We start from the raw sequence: 17,542 nt of genomic DNA on the forward strand, positions 1-17,542 counted from the left end.
TCAGATAGCTTTCTTTCTACTCTTTTTCTTTACAAAATTGTCAATTAAGTCATTGTAAGTAATATTTTGTAAAGAGGCACTTTCAATTGTCAATATTGCTGAACTAATCAAATGTTCCTGACTGATCACATTTCACAAATAATTTTAACTCATTTCTATACAGAAAAAGAATATTCACCGGAAGCATTTGTGACAGGTATTGTGAAAAATACTTTCAGAATGGTTTCTACATTTGGAAAGATTGCGTCATGTACAAGTCTACACAAATCAACCAATGATCTTGAAGCACAGTCCTCATCATTTTCGATAAAATGAATGAAATGTTTCACTTCACCTTCACAAAAATGTGGGTCTATGTCTTCTAGGTAGAATTTACTTAATTCCTTACTGTAGTTGCTTTTAGTATCTTTAGCCATATGTCTGTCAAAAAACAGGCAAAATAAATCAAGGTTTTTCCTTAGAGATTCACCCCTACTCTGCAATTGCACTATTATTGTGTCACAAACAACACTGATGGTCTCAACGGTAATCTTCTGTTTCCCTTTTAAATTGATTTCATTGTCTCTAGTTTCATCGAAATGTTGGGACTAAAGGAGTTAATGTAAAAACCAGTCAAAATGGAGACAGTGAACTTTTGACCTAAGGACCCCTCACGCCAGCTAGGCTCCCTTCTACTCTAGCCAGCCGAAAAACTAACCTCACACTCACAGCAACTGGTCACCCTATTTCCAGGCTGCCCTTCCACCTGCTTTGTTCAGATTCTCGGGCAAAGGGTCACCTGACTGAATCCTCCACCTAGTTCAGGTGTCAGGCCAGCCTGGGCCATTCCCAATGTGCTTTCCCTCAGGAGTTCTCTCCCAGAGATCCCATCCCCTTGCTGGGCACTGCACCCACAGAATCACTGTAGACCAGCATGAGATAGTAGGGATCACATAAAGCACAACAAAGCAAAGAGTGAATGCAAAACCAGAGTGAACACAGGATTACAAGAGCAGACAAAACCCCCACAACATCACACCCGCCCAACCAGAACATTCTATCACCTCAGAGTTTCACACCATAGAAAGGATTTAAAGACCTGCGCAGCTGCTGAGGGGAGGATGTGGGTTTCCATCTATGCTGCTGTCAGCACCGGACCACCATAGAAGCTGTGATGAGGGAAGGGGAAGATACACCACCAGTATAGATGGTCTCTGCTGTGATCTCCCTGGAGTTCCTCCCTTAGAGCTTCAACCTAACTCAAGGGTATGTTACCAGCAAAGGCGCACTAGTAAATGAAATTTAATGGGGCCTGCTCTGATTATATGTAGGGAGCAATCAGGTAGCCAAGGCTCACTATTATTGCCACTGTGTGGGCCGAAGCACCCTGAGGGAGGCAGGAATGGAATGGATAGATCTGTCAGCTCGACTGGGCCTTCACCACGGTCTTCTGACTAGAGGTCTCCTTCTTCCACGATGGTGTAGTAAAACTGCCGACCCGATCTCCTCAGGATTCTGGGTTTTATAAAGTTCGAGGTGGGAAAACTCTAAGTGTCTCTACTGCAAAGCAGGGTTTAGTGCTGGGTGCAAAACTAGAGTCGGGTGCAAACTTTCGCACTGTGTGCAGCACTGTGGTGCAGTGTGCACAGCCATGTGCCATGTGCAGATGGTAATTTTGGCGGCAAAAGCTTTTCAGGTTCCCATTTTGAATTATCCCTCAGTCCACAAACTCCATTTTGAATCTATCATCTTATAGATGTTAGTTATATAGTCCATATAGTGCACTGTTCAGGGTTAACATTTCCCCTCCTTGATGGTCTGTTATGAAATGGTAAGCTGAAACTGCGACCATCAACTCATAACAGACTTAGACATTTTAATACAACAGGGCAAACCTTCAATGATCTAAAGTAACAAAGTATTACAAAACTCGCTAAATGTAACATAGTTATCTGAAAACTCTTAACAATACAAACTATATGGCTACGTCTACACTGGCCCCTTTTCCGGAAGGGGCATGTAAATTTCACCAGTCGTCGTAGGGAAATCCGCGGGGGATTTAAATATCCCCCGCGGCATTTAAATAAAAATGTCCGCCACTTTTTTCCGGCTTTTAAAAAAGCCGGAAAAGAGCGTCTACACTGGCCCCGATCCTCCAGAAAAAGTGCCCTTTTCCGGAGGGTCTTATTCCTACTTTGAAGTTTCACGAGGAGTAACGGTAGTTCGGAATAGGAACCTAGTCCGAACTACCTAGTTCGAGCCCCGTGTAGCCGCGCTGCACGGGGTTCGAAGCAGCGGGGATTTAAAAATGGCGGCTCCCCGCTTATGCTAATGAAGCCCAGGAAATTCAAATCCCGGGCTTCATTAGCAAGTGCGGTATGCATACATTACCCCGCTAGTTCGAACTAGCGGGGTAGTGTAGACATACCCATACAGATAAACACAAAGCACAGATTCTCAGCTACAAAATAGGTTGTAGGATAGACTGCAAAGAATACTGGCCCCATTTCCCAACAGAGCAGCTATGACTCATGCACAGAAGAAAACAATAAGGCTTCCTAGATATAATTGGATAGCATTTGCAGCTAAATTGTAGGTGATCACTAGGAAAGATCACTTTCTTAAAATGTGGTTAATTGCTGTTGCTGATATAGCTACAGGAAAAAGATCTGACAGAAAACAGTCTCAATAGTCCAGAAGCAAATTTGTCAAGCTCCATTGCATGGGTTCCCAAACTGGAGGGCATGCCCTCTTGGGGGGGCATGAAGAAATTCCAGGGGGTGCGCAAGGCAACTCCCCTTCCCCCCGTTAATCTCCCCCCCCTAAGTTTTGCTGTTTTTTGGCCCCGGTCAGTTCTTTTTTTTTCTTTTTTGCTCCACAAGTTTTGCTGCTATTGGGGGGTGCGTGAGGGTTTCTCAAAAATCAAAAAGGGGGCGTGATGCCAAAAAGTTTGGGAACCACTGCTCTATAGCTCCTAAATTAAATGAATGTTTATGCTCAAGCTACTTTTAAGAGAAGGCACTTATAGCATCAAGCATGTCTATGTTGATTACATTAATCTTGTGCCTGTAAACTGTTGTCTTTGACGCTCTTTACATTTCCAGAGGTGCTTAAAGGATTCGGGTATGTCTACACTACAGCACTAATTCGAACTAACTTAATTCGAATTAGTTAATTCGAACTAAGCTAATTCGAACTAGTGCATCTAGACCTAAAAACTAGTTCGAATTAGCGTTTTGCTAATTCGAACTAGCATGTCCACATTGAGTGGACCCTTAACCGAGGTTAAGGATGGCCGGAAGCAGTGCCGGCAGGGCATCAGATTAGGACTTAGAGCGTGGCGCTGCTGTCTCAGGCTAGCTGAGGGCTGTGGGTAAAGGGACCCGACTCCCTACCCCGGACAGACAGTTCTCAGGGTTCCCCGCTCGCTTGTCTAACTCGATAAGGGACAGCAAAGCAGTCCTGGCTTGGAGTGCCCTGAATGCCCACACTCGGCACATCACAGCACTCGGCCATCAGCCTGGCTGCACTTGCCGCAGGCTGCCATCTCGGGGGGGGAGTCAATCGGGGGGCTGCAGGAGAGCTTCCACCCGAGGAGCCCGCAGAGCCACCCCAGTCCTCCCCATCAGGGGCTTGTACCCCATTCCTCCCTCACCTCCTTCCACTTACCCCTCCCTAGCCCCCCTTCCTGATGTACAAAATAAAGGACACGTGTTCAAAAATAGAAACTCTCTTTATTGAACAAAACTCGGGGAGACTGGGAAAAGGAGGTGGGAGAGGGGAAGAGAGAGGGTGGGATCGGGGAGGGCAACTAAAATGATCAGGGGTTTGGAACAGGTCCCATATGAAGAGAGGCTAAAGAGACTGGGACTTTTCAGCTTAGAAAAGAGGAGACTGAGGGGGGATATGATAGAGGTCTATAAAAGCATGAGTGGTGTGGAGAGGGTGCATAAAGAAAAGTTCTTCATTAGTTCCCATAATAGAAGGACTAGAGGACACCAAATGAAATGAATGGGTAGCAGGCTTCAAACTAGTAACAGAAAGTTCTTCTTCACAAAGCAAATAGTAAACCTGTGGAACTCCTTGCTGTGAAGGCTAGAACTATAACAGAGTTTAAAGATAAGTTAGATAAATTCATGGAGGCTGGGTCCATGGAGTGGTATTAGCAAGGGGATAGAAATGGTGTCCCTGGCCTTTGTTTTGGAAGGCTGGAGATGGATGGCACGAGACAAATGGCTTGGTCATTGTCTTCGGTCTATCCCCTCCAGGGTAGCTGGTGTTGGCCGCTGTCGGCAGACTACTGGGCTAGATGGACCTTTGGTCTGACCCAGTACGGCCGTTCTAAGCTCAGGGACAGGGGTCTCAGTGGACCACCCTGATTTTCATGCAAACCTGCTCCTGGGTGGCCAGGCTGGCAGCTCTCCTGCCCTAGACGGCCACTTTCCTGTGCCTAGTGCGGAGGTCATGGATGAGGTCCATGATCTCGGCACTAGACCAGGCGGGCGCCCACCTCTTGCGGCCCCGGGTAGGCTCCTGGGAGCCACCAGCCTGGTCCCGGGAAGAGGCGGAGGGTTGGGTGGCAGCGGGTGGCTGGTTCATGCCGTGCCAGGTGCAGGGTCTGCTGGCTGGGTGCTGGCAGGCTTGCACCTGGCACGGGCACCGTAGCCAGCCCGTGCCCCTTTAAGGGCTCCGGGGCCGGGAGGGGGGCAGAAGAGTTTCCCTGGTGGTGTCCAGAGTGGCCACCAGGGCAAGCTGGGGAGGGCTAGCCTCCCACTAGTTCGAATAAAGTGGCTACACCGTCTTTAATTCAAACTACTTAATTCGAACTAGGCGTTAGTCCTCATAGAATGAGGTTTACCTAGTTCGAATTAAGCGCTCCACTAGCTTGAATTAAGTTCGAACTAGCGGTTTGTATGTGTAGCGCCTATTAAAGTTAATTCGAACTAACGTCTGTTAGTTCGAATTAACTTTGTAGTGTAGACATACCCTTCCACTTAACATGCTTTCAAATTGTATATGACATGTCAATCTTATCAACTTGTTGTACTGTGAAAATATCCATAAAAAGCAGTGGATGTTGGACTAGTGACTCATGCTTCTCAGACTTCAGAATATCCCAGGAGAGCAAGAATTTCTGTAACTGGGTTTAAAGCTTTTTAATGTTCAGTGGCAAGGCTGTACTGCTGCAGCTGTGCTGCTGTAAGGACTCCCGCGTGGATGCTCTATATCAACAAGAGAGAGCTTTCCTGTCAGGATAATTAAACCACTCCCAATGAGTAGTGGTAACTATGTTAGCAGAAGAGCATCTCCTGCTGACATAACCATGTACACACCAGCGCTTTTGTCAATGAAACTTATGCCAAAGTGTGTATGTGTGTGTATTTTTTCACACCCTTAACCAAGAAAAGTTTTACCAACACAAACAGTAGTGTAGACATAGCCTTAAGTGGCTGCAGGAACTCCCTCTTTTACTCAGAGAGAAAAGCAGATCTATTGTCCGTCATACAAACAGACAAATATTTCTACCTGAAATATCCCCAAATTTAAATATTTAGATAAGTGTGACCCACATTCAAATGTCCCCGTTTTTGCCTATCTCTCAGAAATCGCCTGGAGCATGTTGCTACTGGAGTCTAACCTCTTACTTCAAGTTAATCCATCCTTCCTTACCCACAGCAACCCTTCAGCCAATGAGTTCAGTCACTATACATAAGTTGTCAGAGGCCGTGAACCTTTGTGTAAAAAAACACAAGGAATTCAAATCTTCACATGATCCCCTGGAGGCTTGAAGATGGCAATATTTACCAGTGATAGCAGATAATAGTTTTCTTAAGCAGTTGAAAAGGAAAGAATCTGGAAGGCCCATCTGCCATGCTAAAGCAACACTTACCGGTAACAAAACTGGTGGCACAACTAAGTTGCAATCTCGAGATTCCAACTGAGATTTGTCTAGATGCCATACGTACACAGTAAGGCAGTCCCAGCCTTAGAGAGCTTGGAGAAAAGAAGCTTTGCTATTCCCATTTTACAAATGGGGAATTGAATCATAGATTAAGTGATTTGCCCTTAATCATACAAGAAATAAATGGCAGAGCAGGAAATTAAAGCCCTTTCTCTTAAGACTCAGTCTAGGGCTTAAACATAATATTATCCTTCCTCTTAAAAAAGCTCAGCTGCATGGAAAACTTCATTTATTGTAAGACCATCAATATTAACCACTATGCCACCAATTTATGTGAAACAAAGATTCACTATTTGTATTGTGCTTCTCTAAACTGCCCTTTTAAGAAACTTGGTAGATTTACAAAAACAAGCTTTCACTGTGCATCTGCAACTGACTAAACAATTATCTGAAATTTTACTCTTGGGACACAATTGAACCTGGCATATGAGGAATCAAATTATGACTATTTCTTTGTTCTACTTTAGAGAGGAAATCTATATCATCACACAATAACCTATAATAGCTCATATACAGTACCATGCAGCACCATGCAGTACCAACTGCAGAGTTTTTTTGGAAATGGACGTTTTTCCAAAAAAACTTCACTTGTGTCCACACTGCAATCACGTTTTTTCGGAAAAAAAATCAAAAGAACAAAGGGGTTTTCCCGACATTGGTAAACCTCTTTCTATGAAGCCTTTTTTTAAAAAAGCTCTTTCAGAAAAGCTTCTTCTGAAAGAAGCCTGCAGTCTAGACATAGCCTGAGAGCTGCTGAAGTACGCCAATTGCATGGCTTATTTCAAAATAGCTTTTTTCCAGCACTCATTTCTAAACAGAGCACTCTTCCTTACTCCTAGTACAATGAGGGTTACAGGAGTCGGAATAAAAGCCCTCCAGCTTGACAGTATTTCAACATTATTTCGAAATAACTGCCGGCTTTCTAGATGCAGATGGACTAAGTTATTTTGTACCCATGTTGAAGAAGGTAGTGGGGGAGTGGGGAAGTGTCTGAAGCAGTGGTAAACTTGAGGTGCACCCCAAACTCAAAATAAGATACACAATTTCCACTACGCAGATTGCATATCTTATTTCCAATCTATTTTGAAATAGCTTATTTTGAAATGTAGTGCCTCTACACAGCACCAAATTTCGAAATAACGTGCTATTTCAAGACATCCCTTACCTTTAGTGGAACGAGGGTCATCGGGATGCCAAAATAGCATGCCCATTATTTTGAAAAATATTTTGAAATAACAGGTGGCTTGTGTAGACATGGGGAAGCTATTTCAGGATACCGCCAGTTTCCCAAAATAGCTGTGCAGTGTAGACATACCCTTAGTCTCTCAGGGTACATCTACATACCAGGGCGAAAGCCGAAATAAGCTACACAACTTGAGCTACATCAATTGTGTAGCTTAAGTTGAAATAGCTTATTTCAATTTTTGATGTTATTTACACAGCAGGAAGTCCAAGAAAGAGCACTCTTCCTTCGACTTCCCTTACTCCTCATACAACAGGGTTACAGGAGTTAAGTAAGAAGCCCTCCAGCTTGACATTATTTTGACATTATATTAAAATAACAGCTTGTAGTATAAACATGGACTTTCTTATTTTGGAATAAAGTGAGTTATAACCTAAGGTGCCACAGGACTGCTCATTGTTTTTAAAGACTAACACAGCTACCCCTCTGAGGGTATGTCTACACTACAGCGTTAATTTGTCTACACTACAGAGTTAACTTAATTCAAAATAGTTCATTTGAATTAAGCTAATTCGAAATAACACATCAATACACAAAAACTATTTTGAAATAGCGTTTTACTATTTCTAAATAGCGTGTCCACACTGAGTGGACCCTGAACCGAAGTTAAGGCTGGCCGGAACCAGTGCCGGCAGGGCATCAGGTTAGGACTTAGTGTGTGGGGCTGCTGCCTGAGGCTAATTGAGCTCTGTGCTTAAAGGGACCCTACCCCCACCCCAGGCAGACAGTTCTCAGGGTTCCCCACTTCCTTGTCTACCTCAATGAGGGACAGCAAAGCAGTCCTACCTTGGAGTGCCCTGAGTGCCCACACTTGGGACACTGCAGCACTCGGCCACATGGAGCCAGAGCTGCCTCTGGGCACGCCGGTGCATCTCATGGGGTGATTGCCATCAACCCAGCTGCACTTGCTGCAGGCTGCCATCTGAGATGTCCATCGGGGGGCTGTCAGGATCCAGGAGGCCCTGCGGGAGAGCGTCCACCCCGAGGAGCCCTCAGAGTCACCCGGTCCTTTCCACCAGGGGTTCATGCCCCATTTTCCCTCACGTCCTTCCACTTACCCCTCCTAGCCCCCCTTCCTGATGTCAAATAAAAGACACGTTTTTTCATAAACACGAACTGTCTTTATTTAACAAAACTGGGGAGGGGAATGAAACTCCGGGGAGACTGAGGAAAGGAGGCGGGAGAGGGGAGGAGAAAGGGTGGGAGAGGGAAGGGGGAAAACTGGGAGGAGGGAGATGGAAGGGGGAAGCTCAGCGCTCAGGGGTGGGGGTCTCATCAGGCCACATATCTCCCAGCACGGCGGATGCGGGGGCCTCGGCGTCCCCGGGGTGGTGCGGAGAAGGGTGTGGAGGTTGAGGTGGGGGATGTGGAGATTGAGGAGGAGGGTGAGGAGGTTGAGGAGGGAGAAGTGGGAGGCGGAATGGTAGCTGGGGGGGCAGCAGGTGCTGGAGCAGCACGAGGCAGCACGCTCTGCACCAGGGTCTGCAGATGGGTACAGATGGCACGACTTTGGGCGAGCAGCTCCCTCTGGAACTCCTGTTCTTCCTGTGCCTGCTGCTCCATTATGCGGGTCAGGGCTTGCCGGGCCCCTAGCTGCTGCTCTCGGGACCCCTGCCATATTGTAAGTCATCCTGTGGAGCCCTCGGGTGCGGGAGCATGTGGCAGGGTGGTACGCCCTGCACGTGCAGCTGGTGCGGCCGTGGAGAAAGAAGAGAAGTGGTCAGTTCTCCCTGGGGACACAGTGGGTGAAACCCAGCCCCGCGCAAGGTGAGGGAGACCGTGTCCTTCACTGTCAGAGCTGCTGTGCTTACACAGAGGCCATGGTCGGAATGTCCGGCTATCCCCGGGAGTGGGAGCTGCCCCGAGACCGCACCCATGCCCCTGTGCTGTGTATAGTGTGGGTGAGGTGGGAGGGGATATGTTGGAGGAGGCTTGTGAAGGGAGGGCATCCTGCTGTGTCCCACCCCGGGATCAGGAGCATGTCAGGTCTCTTCACACACGTGTGTGGCTATTGGGCCACAGCCCCTGTGTGGCATGCAGCTGGAGCCACCTGCCCAAAGATGGCATGGCATGTGCTTGCACGTGCACAGGTTGCTGCGTGATCTGTGGTAAGCAAGGCCCACGTGCACAGTCCCTGGTCTCCCTCCCCACCCCACCCCCTGGGAAGCGGACAGTGATGACACTTATACAACAGACAGAAACAAGTAAAGATCCAGACAGAGATCACGCAAATGAACAATAGGGAAGTGGAAAACATAATGTCAGAGCAATAATGAAATGAAGATTTTGCAACCCCAACTATTAATAAATAGTTTCCTGTCAGACAGGATGCTATCAAACTAAGTTTTCTTTAACCTTCTTAACATCTGTTTCCTTATCTGGTGATATTGCACACCATTAGGACAGGGTCTCCTTCTTAGCGGCCTGATATTACACTATTTTAAATTAATGTCATTTAGATAGAATGTGTGGAGAGGCTCTGACATCCTATATCTCAGCTAACGGCTTCTGATCTTTCAGTCTGGCTGCAAATGAAGACAGTACAAGTTAGGCCTTATAATATGGCTACTGAAAAAGGCCTTATCTTTACAAGAACAGTAAAACCTGTGTCATCTAGCATGCTCGGGGATTAGGGCATTCCGGTTATCTAAAAATTCCGGTTATCTGAGGGTCCCATCAACCTAGAAAAATCCAATGGACAATAAGAGTAAAACTCAAGTTTTTAATATTGATAATTTTTTAGTGTGAGGCAGTTGATCTCACATTTCTGTTTTGAGTTAAAGATGATTAGTACTTCTTAAATAAAAAATTGTTAAGCTAATCATGGTAAACCAAGCCAGGCCTGTGCGACTGAAGATGTGACAGTATTGTGGCTGGGGGCTATGCCGTTTAACAAAGTTTTCTAGTTAACAGAGTGCCGGTTAACAAAGCTTTCACTGTACATGTAATAAAAGCTTAATGTGCAAGAATGCATTACTGAGCCTATGGTGCAAACTGGCGTACTTTAACACACTAGTAGCACGCAAAATAGATGAATGTCAATATATATTCATACAATGGGTTAACAATGTTTCAGGAGAAACACAAGAAAGATCTACATTCCGTCTAGTTCTGTGTTCTCTCCTTAGAAGGAACCTCTAATGAATGCTGCAGAGAAAGGTGAAAATACCCATATTATAGCTGTGTGGCGTGTTTGTGTTGAGGTGGTAAGGGAATGTCTTGCTCATTGCAGCTGATTATCATCTCATGAAGTGAAGCATAAAGATTGCTAGCTGATGTAAATCTTATCCTAAGCTTGTATAAATGCAGGTAAGGCAGTGGGGTATATTAATCATTTGTGCATTTTTTGGTTCAATTGATATAGCATCTCCATAGTGGCAGGTGTCCAGGGCAGAATGTGCTTCACCTGTTTAAATATCTGCCTTCCTATTTATATGCAATGTATATGTGCGTTAATAATTCTGGAGTAAAAGGTATCACACTTTGCATCATTGGGGTTTTTAAATGAGCAGGGAAATGATTTAAGATCATTCCTGATATCAAGACACACATTTTCCCCCTACAGAATTGAACTATGTATTATGCCACTGATCCCAGAAGAGAAAATTAACACCAGAATGTAAAACAAATCTCATTAGGAATTCAAGTAGCCTAGTCCTTTCTAAAGATTATCTGTCTTAGAGGAGGCATATGCAGTTTGGCTGTGGGCTTGTTTAGGTCCAGGAGTGCTTAAGCGTCAAACATACAGTGTTGGAATTTGCTTTTCCCACTTTGACACACCCAGTTGATCTTACCTGCCTCTGTCATGGAAAGCCTGGAAATGTAACTATGGAAAGCAACTGAGAATGAGATTAGTCAGGTAAAGAGCAGCTGGGTGCCCTGTTTGGGGGGATGGAGGAGGAGAGGAAATGGAACACTGGCAGAAGGAAGGCAGGGGGCTTGGCTGCTGCCACCAAAAGTGTAACCTAGCAACCTGAACATAATCAGGCACAAAGTAAACAGACTTTTTAACACAAGTGAGGTAACTTTGCAAGTCTCCCTCCGAGCCCTGGGTACAGCTGGGGGACTCATTCCCCAATCTGTGGAAGCAGTGTACATGGTGAGTAGGCCCATTATATATATTTAATAACTGGCCAGTTTCTGGTTTTTACTGTTCTTCTTTGTTCAAATACTACAGTTGTAACTTCCCCTTTGAAACAGCAGCCCTCTGCAATTTCGGAAGCTGGGGAGGGAGCTTCTAGAAAGAAGACTTGGTTTATGCAACTATGTAGGGACAAGCTTTGGTCCCAGGCTACCTCTGTGTGAAAAGAAAGGTACACTGGACCTTAGAGAGTTTGAAGGAGGAAGGCTGCACAGGATTTACTTGCCCTGTCCAGCTACTCATGAGTCCTGAATGTACAGGCCATCCTGACACAGAGCTGTCCGAGTTACTGCTGGACAGCCTGTGCACTCTAGCATAAAGCAAAGAATATTATTTGTCACCTTTCATATACATTTTTGTATTAATAGACATTTAAGCTTCGAAGAATGCTTATGAGTTGATCAAGTCAGACAAGGGAAATATGCATTTGATTCATCAGAGAGCTTTAATTCTGATTTATGTCTTGTGTGAAGAGCAAGCATTCCAGGTTAACTACATTTTCTAAGTTGGCTATTTATTGATAATAAATAAAAAGAACTGTCTAAATAAAAAGAACTCAGGTCAGTGATGAGGAGACACTGGATTGACTTCACCTCTGATCCAAATAAGCTGTTGTCCAGGTGTGCAATGCAGAGGATACTCTACACAAGTTCAGAAATGTTATTCTGAAAAGCCATTTCACATAGTTCTCTGAAAGGAGAACCAGATTTAATTGAGGAGGAAGCCCAGCTGGGGCAGGGTCTAGTAGAGGGCTGTAAACAGAGAAAGTTGGCTATTGAAAATTTTGCAACATTAATTTTTTTATTTGACTTCACATTAAATAAATAAACATTTAAAGTCACACACTTTGCTAATTATCCCTTATTTTAGTATCCTTTCTTCCAGAGCATTTTAAAAAATATATAAAAAATATTAATAACTTGGATGATATGTGGCACACATCCAAACAAGCACGCATGACCTCAATATTGGTGCACAAGACAAAACTCATTCCGCTCATGGATGGAAAATATTAGAGGGAACATTGGTAGGTAGCCTTGTAATTTCCAAAGTCTGAAACTTAATGCTTCTGCTTTTATAGCTCTCACATTCGAGTGTCCACTCTTATGCATTACATTGGTTATTATTGTTTGTATTTTTTCTTATCTTGTACGTGATCATAAGAACGTACGAATAGCCATACTGGATCAGACCAAAGGTCCATCTATCCCAGAATCCTGTCTGCTGACAGTGGCCAATACCAGATGCCCCAGAGGAAGGAAACCCAACAGGTAACCCTCCCGTGATCTCTTTCCTGTCACCCATTTCCAGACAGACGCTAGGGACACCCTTCCTACCTATCCTGACTAATAGCCATTGATGAACCTAACCTCTTCTTTGAACCCTGTTAAAGTCCTAGCCTTCACCTCATCCTCTGGCAAGGAGTTCCAGTGGTTGATTATGCACCAAGTGAAGAAAAACTTCCTGCCTATTCATTTGGTGACCCCTAGTTCTTATATGGTGGGAATAAGTAAATAACTTTTCCTTATTCACTTTTCCCACACCAGTCATGATTTTACAGACCTCTGTCATGATCCCATGAGGTGCTCAATATTCTCAACTCCCATTGGCTTCAGCAGGAATACTCAGCATTTTGCAGGGTCAGGCTAGTATTGTTTCTTGGAGCTGACTATTTGCATGTTCAGCAGCATCCCTTCTGGCATTATTTAGCATTGCCATTGGACATGGAGGCCCCAACCAAGATCAGAGCCCCATTGTGCTACCTGCTGTGTACTTATATGTATAGTATGAACCAGTTCCTGCTCTGAATAGCATACAATGTATATACATAGATAATATAAACAAACCATGGGAGAATATAAATACCATCATCCTCATTTTACAATGGAGAAGTTGAATCACAGAGAGCTTAAGTGTCTTGCCTCAAGTCACACAAGAAATCTGTGTCACAGCTACAGTTTGAGTCTTATCTGCCAAATTGCAGTTTAGTGGCTTACCCACAAGATCATCCTTACTATGCTTTCTAGGCATGCTGCTATTAGGAAGGTTTCATCTGAATTAAAATACATTTTCATGAGGAAAGGAGTTTTCAAAGAGTTATAGAGTTGAGGGATGGAAAAGATGTATTAGGTCATCTAATTAAGGTTCAACACATGTCAATCCTCTACACCTTAGCCGGGAAACCAACTATATGTATACAGCTCACAATTTGATTTCATATGGTAGATGTATCACAGTAGTCTGAAACTGCCACAAGTCTGTTTCACAAAGGGAAGAACCAGTCCCAAGTTACTGGGGAAATGATTGTTTTCAGAGGATTTAATGAAATGAACATTAGTTAAACAACTCACAGTGACTTGTTAAGGTGTCACCTCAGTGATGGCTAGTGAAGACTGGCTGAACTTAAGGCACCATTTACATGTGATTGTATTGTTGGGGTGCTGCTGAATATTAGGAGTAGGTGTAGTGCAGATATAGTTCTTGTATATAGATCTATGTGTCTGAATTCCCAGCTGGACTATGTGGCCAGGTATGCTGGAATAATCACCAATTTTTCTGTATTCTCATAGAATTATTAAAATGCAATAGAGACAAAGAACTGAGAACCTGTTCTTCAGCAGCTGGAGTAAGTACCCAAGTGCCATTCCCTTTAGGTGGAAGAAACAGTTAAGTAGCAATGCCCTAAGTGAGCAAGTGGGGAAACAATAGCTTGTACCCCTGCAAACAGTAAATGAGAGACTGGGACTGCTAACTAGAAATGGTCATATGGGGTAATGATGGGTGTCTCAGTGGTGACTAAGAGTGAGGAAAGTCTGTTGGCCAGTGTTCCCTGGAAGCTAAGCACTTGGGCAGCCACCTAGGAGAGAGCCCACAGCATTAACAGCCATCAGCACGTATGTCTATTGCAGTGTTTCTTAAACGAGGCAGTTGGAGGTGTGCCACAGAGCACAACAGAATTCAAAATGGTCACCCATAAAGGTAATTTTTTTTTGCTCAATACCTTTCCCTCAATCCTTTTTTTTCCTCAATAACTTTTCCTCTAACCCTTTTTCCCTCTTTTTTTTTTTCAATAAAAAATCCTTGGTGTTCCCCATAAAAAAAATTATTGTTTGGTGTTCCTCGGTCTTAAAAAGTTTAAGAAACACTGGTCTATTGGTAGTGCACATCCGCACATGCCTGGGCGAACATAAAATTTATTCTGCATGTGGATGGAAAAAATTAGAGGGAACATTGCTGCTGGGCCCATCTTCATCAGGCAGACAAATGAAACATTCTGCTTGAAACTTAGTGTGTTAGCTAATGAAGCTGCACACACCAGATGTCCTGTGCAGGGACATAAGCCGAATTCAAGTGACAGTGTGCTGTTATAACACTGAGTGACATTCCATTAAAGAGCCAGATTTGGGTTTCCATTTTGAAACCATAGGTGACTGGCTACAGAGGCAGCATCCATTCTGAGGACTAAACCTGGGTGACTCATTTGTGACAAATTATTCAAAATGAATTTCATTTTGTCTTCTGTTCCCGCTTTGTTTGAAAAAGAGAAAAAAAATTTCAGAGCTGTATTTGCTGTACGAAATTATCCACTGAGTAATTTCTGTTGATGTTCCTTGATCTATGGCTTCTTTATGAGCAATTTGTTGTGACTGTGCAGTGCTTTCAGAGTGAGCTATTTTATTTGGATGCCTATGGCTAGAGTTTCTATAGTTAAGCTTTTACTCTGCTCCTGGCATAAAGGAGGATTACTGGGAATTCCCTTTTTGTAGATGAATACTAGGCTGGTATAGAAGCAGAGTAGCCAGTTGTATGCACCTCGTTATGCCCTGCTCCAAAGACAGGGCCCATGTCAGGGGGAAGAGGCATGTTGGTAATTCTCAGACAGCAGAACAGCCAACTAGGGGACTTATACATACAGCAGGGGATGAATTGTCCTCTGGATGCTCCTGGCCCAATAGGGAATACAAAGATGGCTCTAAACCATCTTTTCCCCAACACTCCAAGTTTTGCCCAGAAAACATACATTTCCATTCCCTGATTGGATAAGCATAATGCTTAGAATCAGCTTTCTGGAGCTAAAACTCATGGTAATGAATTCAAATTTGCTTTCTACAAGAGTTGCCTGAACACATGCCATTTCTACAGACATGCCTGTCAGTAAACTTGCATTCATGTAAAGCAATTATAGAAAGGCTCGGAATGGATATTCAGGCAAAATCTAGCATTCATTCAGCTCTACTCAGCGTCTAACAGCCCCTATTTGAAATACTGTATGGGCTTGCTAAACACTTCGGCCAGGTCTATATTAGACCAGGCAGGTCAGTTTAAGGTATGTCACTTCAGCTACACAAAATGAATAGCTGAAGTTGGCTTACCTTAAGCTGAGCCGTTGCAGTGTCCACACAGTAGGGCTGTGTCTAGACTACATGCCTCTGTCATCAGAGGCATGTAGATTAAACACATAGGCAAAGGTAAATGAAGCCACGATTTAAATGATCGTGGCTTCATTTACATTTACATGGCTGCTGCGCTGAGGCGGGACGAGGTTTACCGGGGCTGCCAACAAAGGGCTTTGATGTCGGCAGAGGAGCGTCCAGACTAGCGCGCTGAGCGGTCAAACAGCTGATCAGCTGTTTGTCGGCTCAGCGCGGCAGCCATGTAAATGTAAATGAAGCTGCGATCATTTAAATCGCGGCTTCATTTACCTTTGCCAAAACAACAAATCTACATGGCTCCATCGACGGAGCCATGTAGTTTAGACGTACCCTAGGAGGCCAACAGAAGCACATGCTCCCATCAACTTCCCTTACTTCTCACAGAATGAGGTGTACAGGTCACCTGTGGGCGCTGCCCTCAAAGTTCAATTTTGGGGTCTATATTAGACCTGCTAAATTGAACACTAGAAGATTGACCTCCAATCGTTCAATCTTCTCGATAGTGTAGACATGCCAGTCCAAAGAAAACTTCACTGCATATTATTCTCCTGCTGCATCAGAGAGCATTTTGAAAGCTTTGTTCCTGCCAAAGCATAGAGCGCTATGTCATTCAGGGCACGTCTACACTGCAGGCTAAAGTCACATTAAGATACGCAACTTCAGCTATGTTAATTGCTTTAGGTGCTATCTACACGGCAGGAAGTTGAAGGAAAAACACTCTTCCTTCAATTTCCCTTACTCCTTGTGAAATGAAAGTTATAGAAGTTGGAATAAGAAGCACGTTATTTCGAAATGTAGATGTGCCCTCAGTGGGCTGCTACAGGTAAGTATGTGGGGAGACCTGAAATGGTCTGTTGTGTTGCACTTCAAAAAGATCAGAGCTGAGTTAAGATGTTTGTGAAGAAAAATCAGAACACATGTTCCTGGGTCTCCTCTGCTTCTGATCTAGGAAGCAGAATACTGAGCCAAACACTCCAATGAAATGGGTTGATGTGTTTTCTAGCTAAGGAATGCAGTGAAACATGAGCATGGTGCTACAATGGCTCCTGCTCCTTTTATTAGTGTTGATGCTGATAAAGCCAAGTGTCATCTGATGAAGCAAAGCCAGCTAACAAACCTCTGAGTAGATGATTTTTTTGTCAGTCTTGAGAATCTGATCGCAGTGCTGTGATAAAGTTGAACTCCTAACCTTGTCTGTCTCAGCCATGACTCTGAGTCACCTCCAAAGCTGCCAGCTGGGAAAGTTCTCAGTTCTTTTCATGGGGATTTCCTTGGATGGCTCCTTTTTCTGCATGTCAGCAGAAACAAGGGCGTCTGTGTGGGCTTGCTTCTCAGATTTCAGACTCATGTGAGCTCTTGCTGGCCTACAGGTCACAAGGTGTTCTCATAAATACAGAACAGATCTTTTCAACACACACAGAAAGCTTTCCTATCAGCTTCTCTTCACTCAACTATTTTGTTCAATCTGTTTTTCTCAGTAAATTAGTCTAGACCATTAAGTGCATTTCAGGTGGGTACAAAATTCAGATCCAAGATTTCCTTTTCTGTAAATAAAACATTCTAACCAAGTCTGTTCCAGTGTCAATAAGGAAAAGGATTCCATCAGTTTGCTGCAATCCCTTGAGAAGTGGGGGAAAAGAATAAGTGATAGTGGATCTCTCTGCCTGGTCAGAATGGATTTGAGGAGAAATCCATGAGAGGAAAGATAATCTGTACTGAAGTTCAGTGCCTACTTGGAAACTCTACTTTCATGAACCTGGCTCACACTTAAGATACAGACATTT

The 17,542-nt window shown here is 44.1% G+C and overlaps 1 protein-coding gene across 5 annotated transcripts in view; it reads left to right on the forward strand.

The window, feature by feature from the left end:
* The first annotated feature begins 1,048 nt into the window (after positions 1 to 1,048).
* TBATA (thymus, brain and testes associated) overlaps positions 1,049 to 17,542 on the forward strand; it is a 35,418-nt gene continuing 18,924 nt past the window's right edge. The window contains exon 1 of one of the 5 annotated variants that reach the window (XM_075934970.1): positions 1,049 to 1,245. In XM_075934970.1, coding sequence (XP_075791085.1) covers positions 1,117 to 1,245 — 129 coding nt within the window. In that variant the 5' untranslated portion in view covers positions 1,049 to 1,116. Of the gene's footprint in view, positions 1,246 to 10,820; positions 11,284 to 17,002; positions 17,269 to 17,542 lie in introns of those variants that run through there. The other 4 variants (XM_075934968.1, XM_075934969.1, XM_025180037.2 and 1 more) reach the window with 4 other exon arrangements.

This window comes from Pelodiscus sinensis, chromosome 8 (genome assembly GCF_049634645.1).
Source record: "Pelodiscus sinensis isolate JC-2024 chromosome 8, ASM4963464v1, whole genome shotgun sequence".
Taxonomy (NCBI): Eukaryota; Metazoa; Chordata; order Testudines; family Trionychidae; genus Pelodiscus; species Pelodiscus sinensis.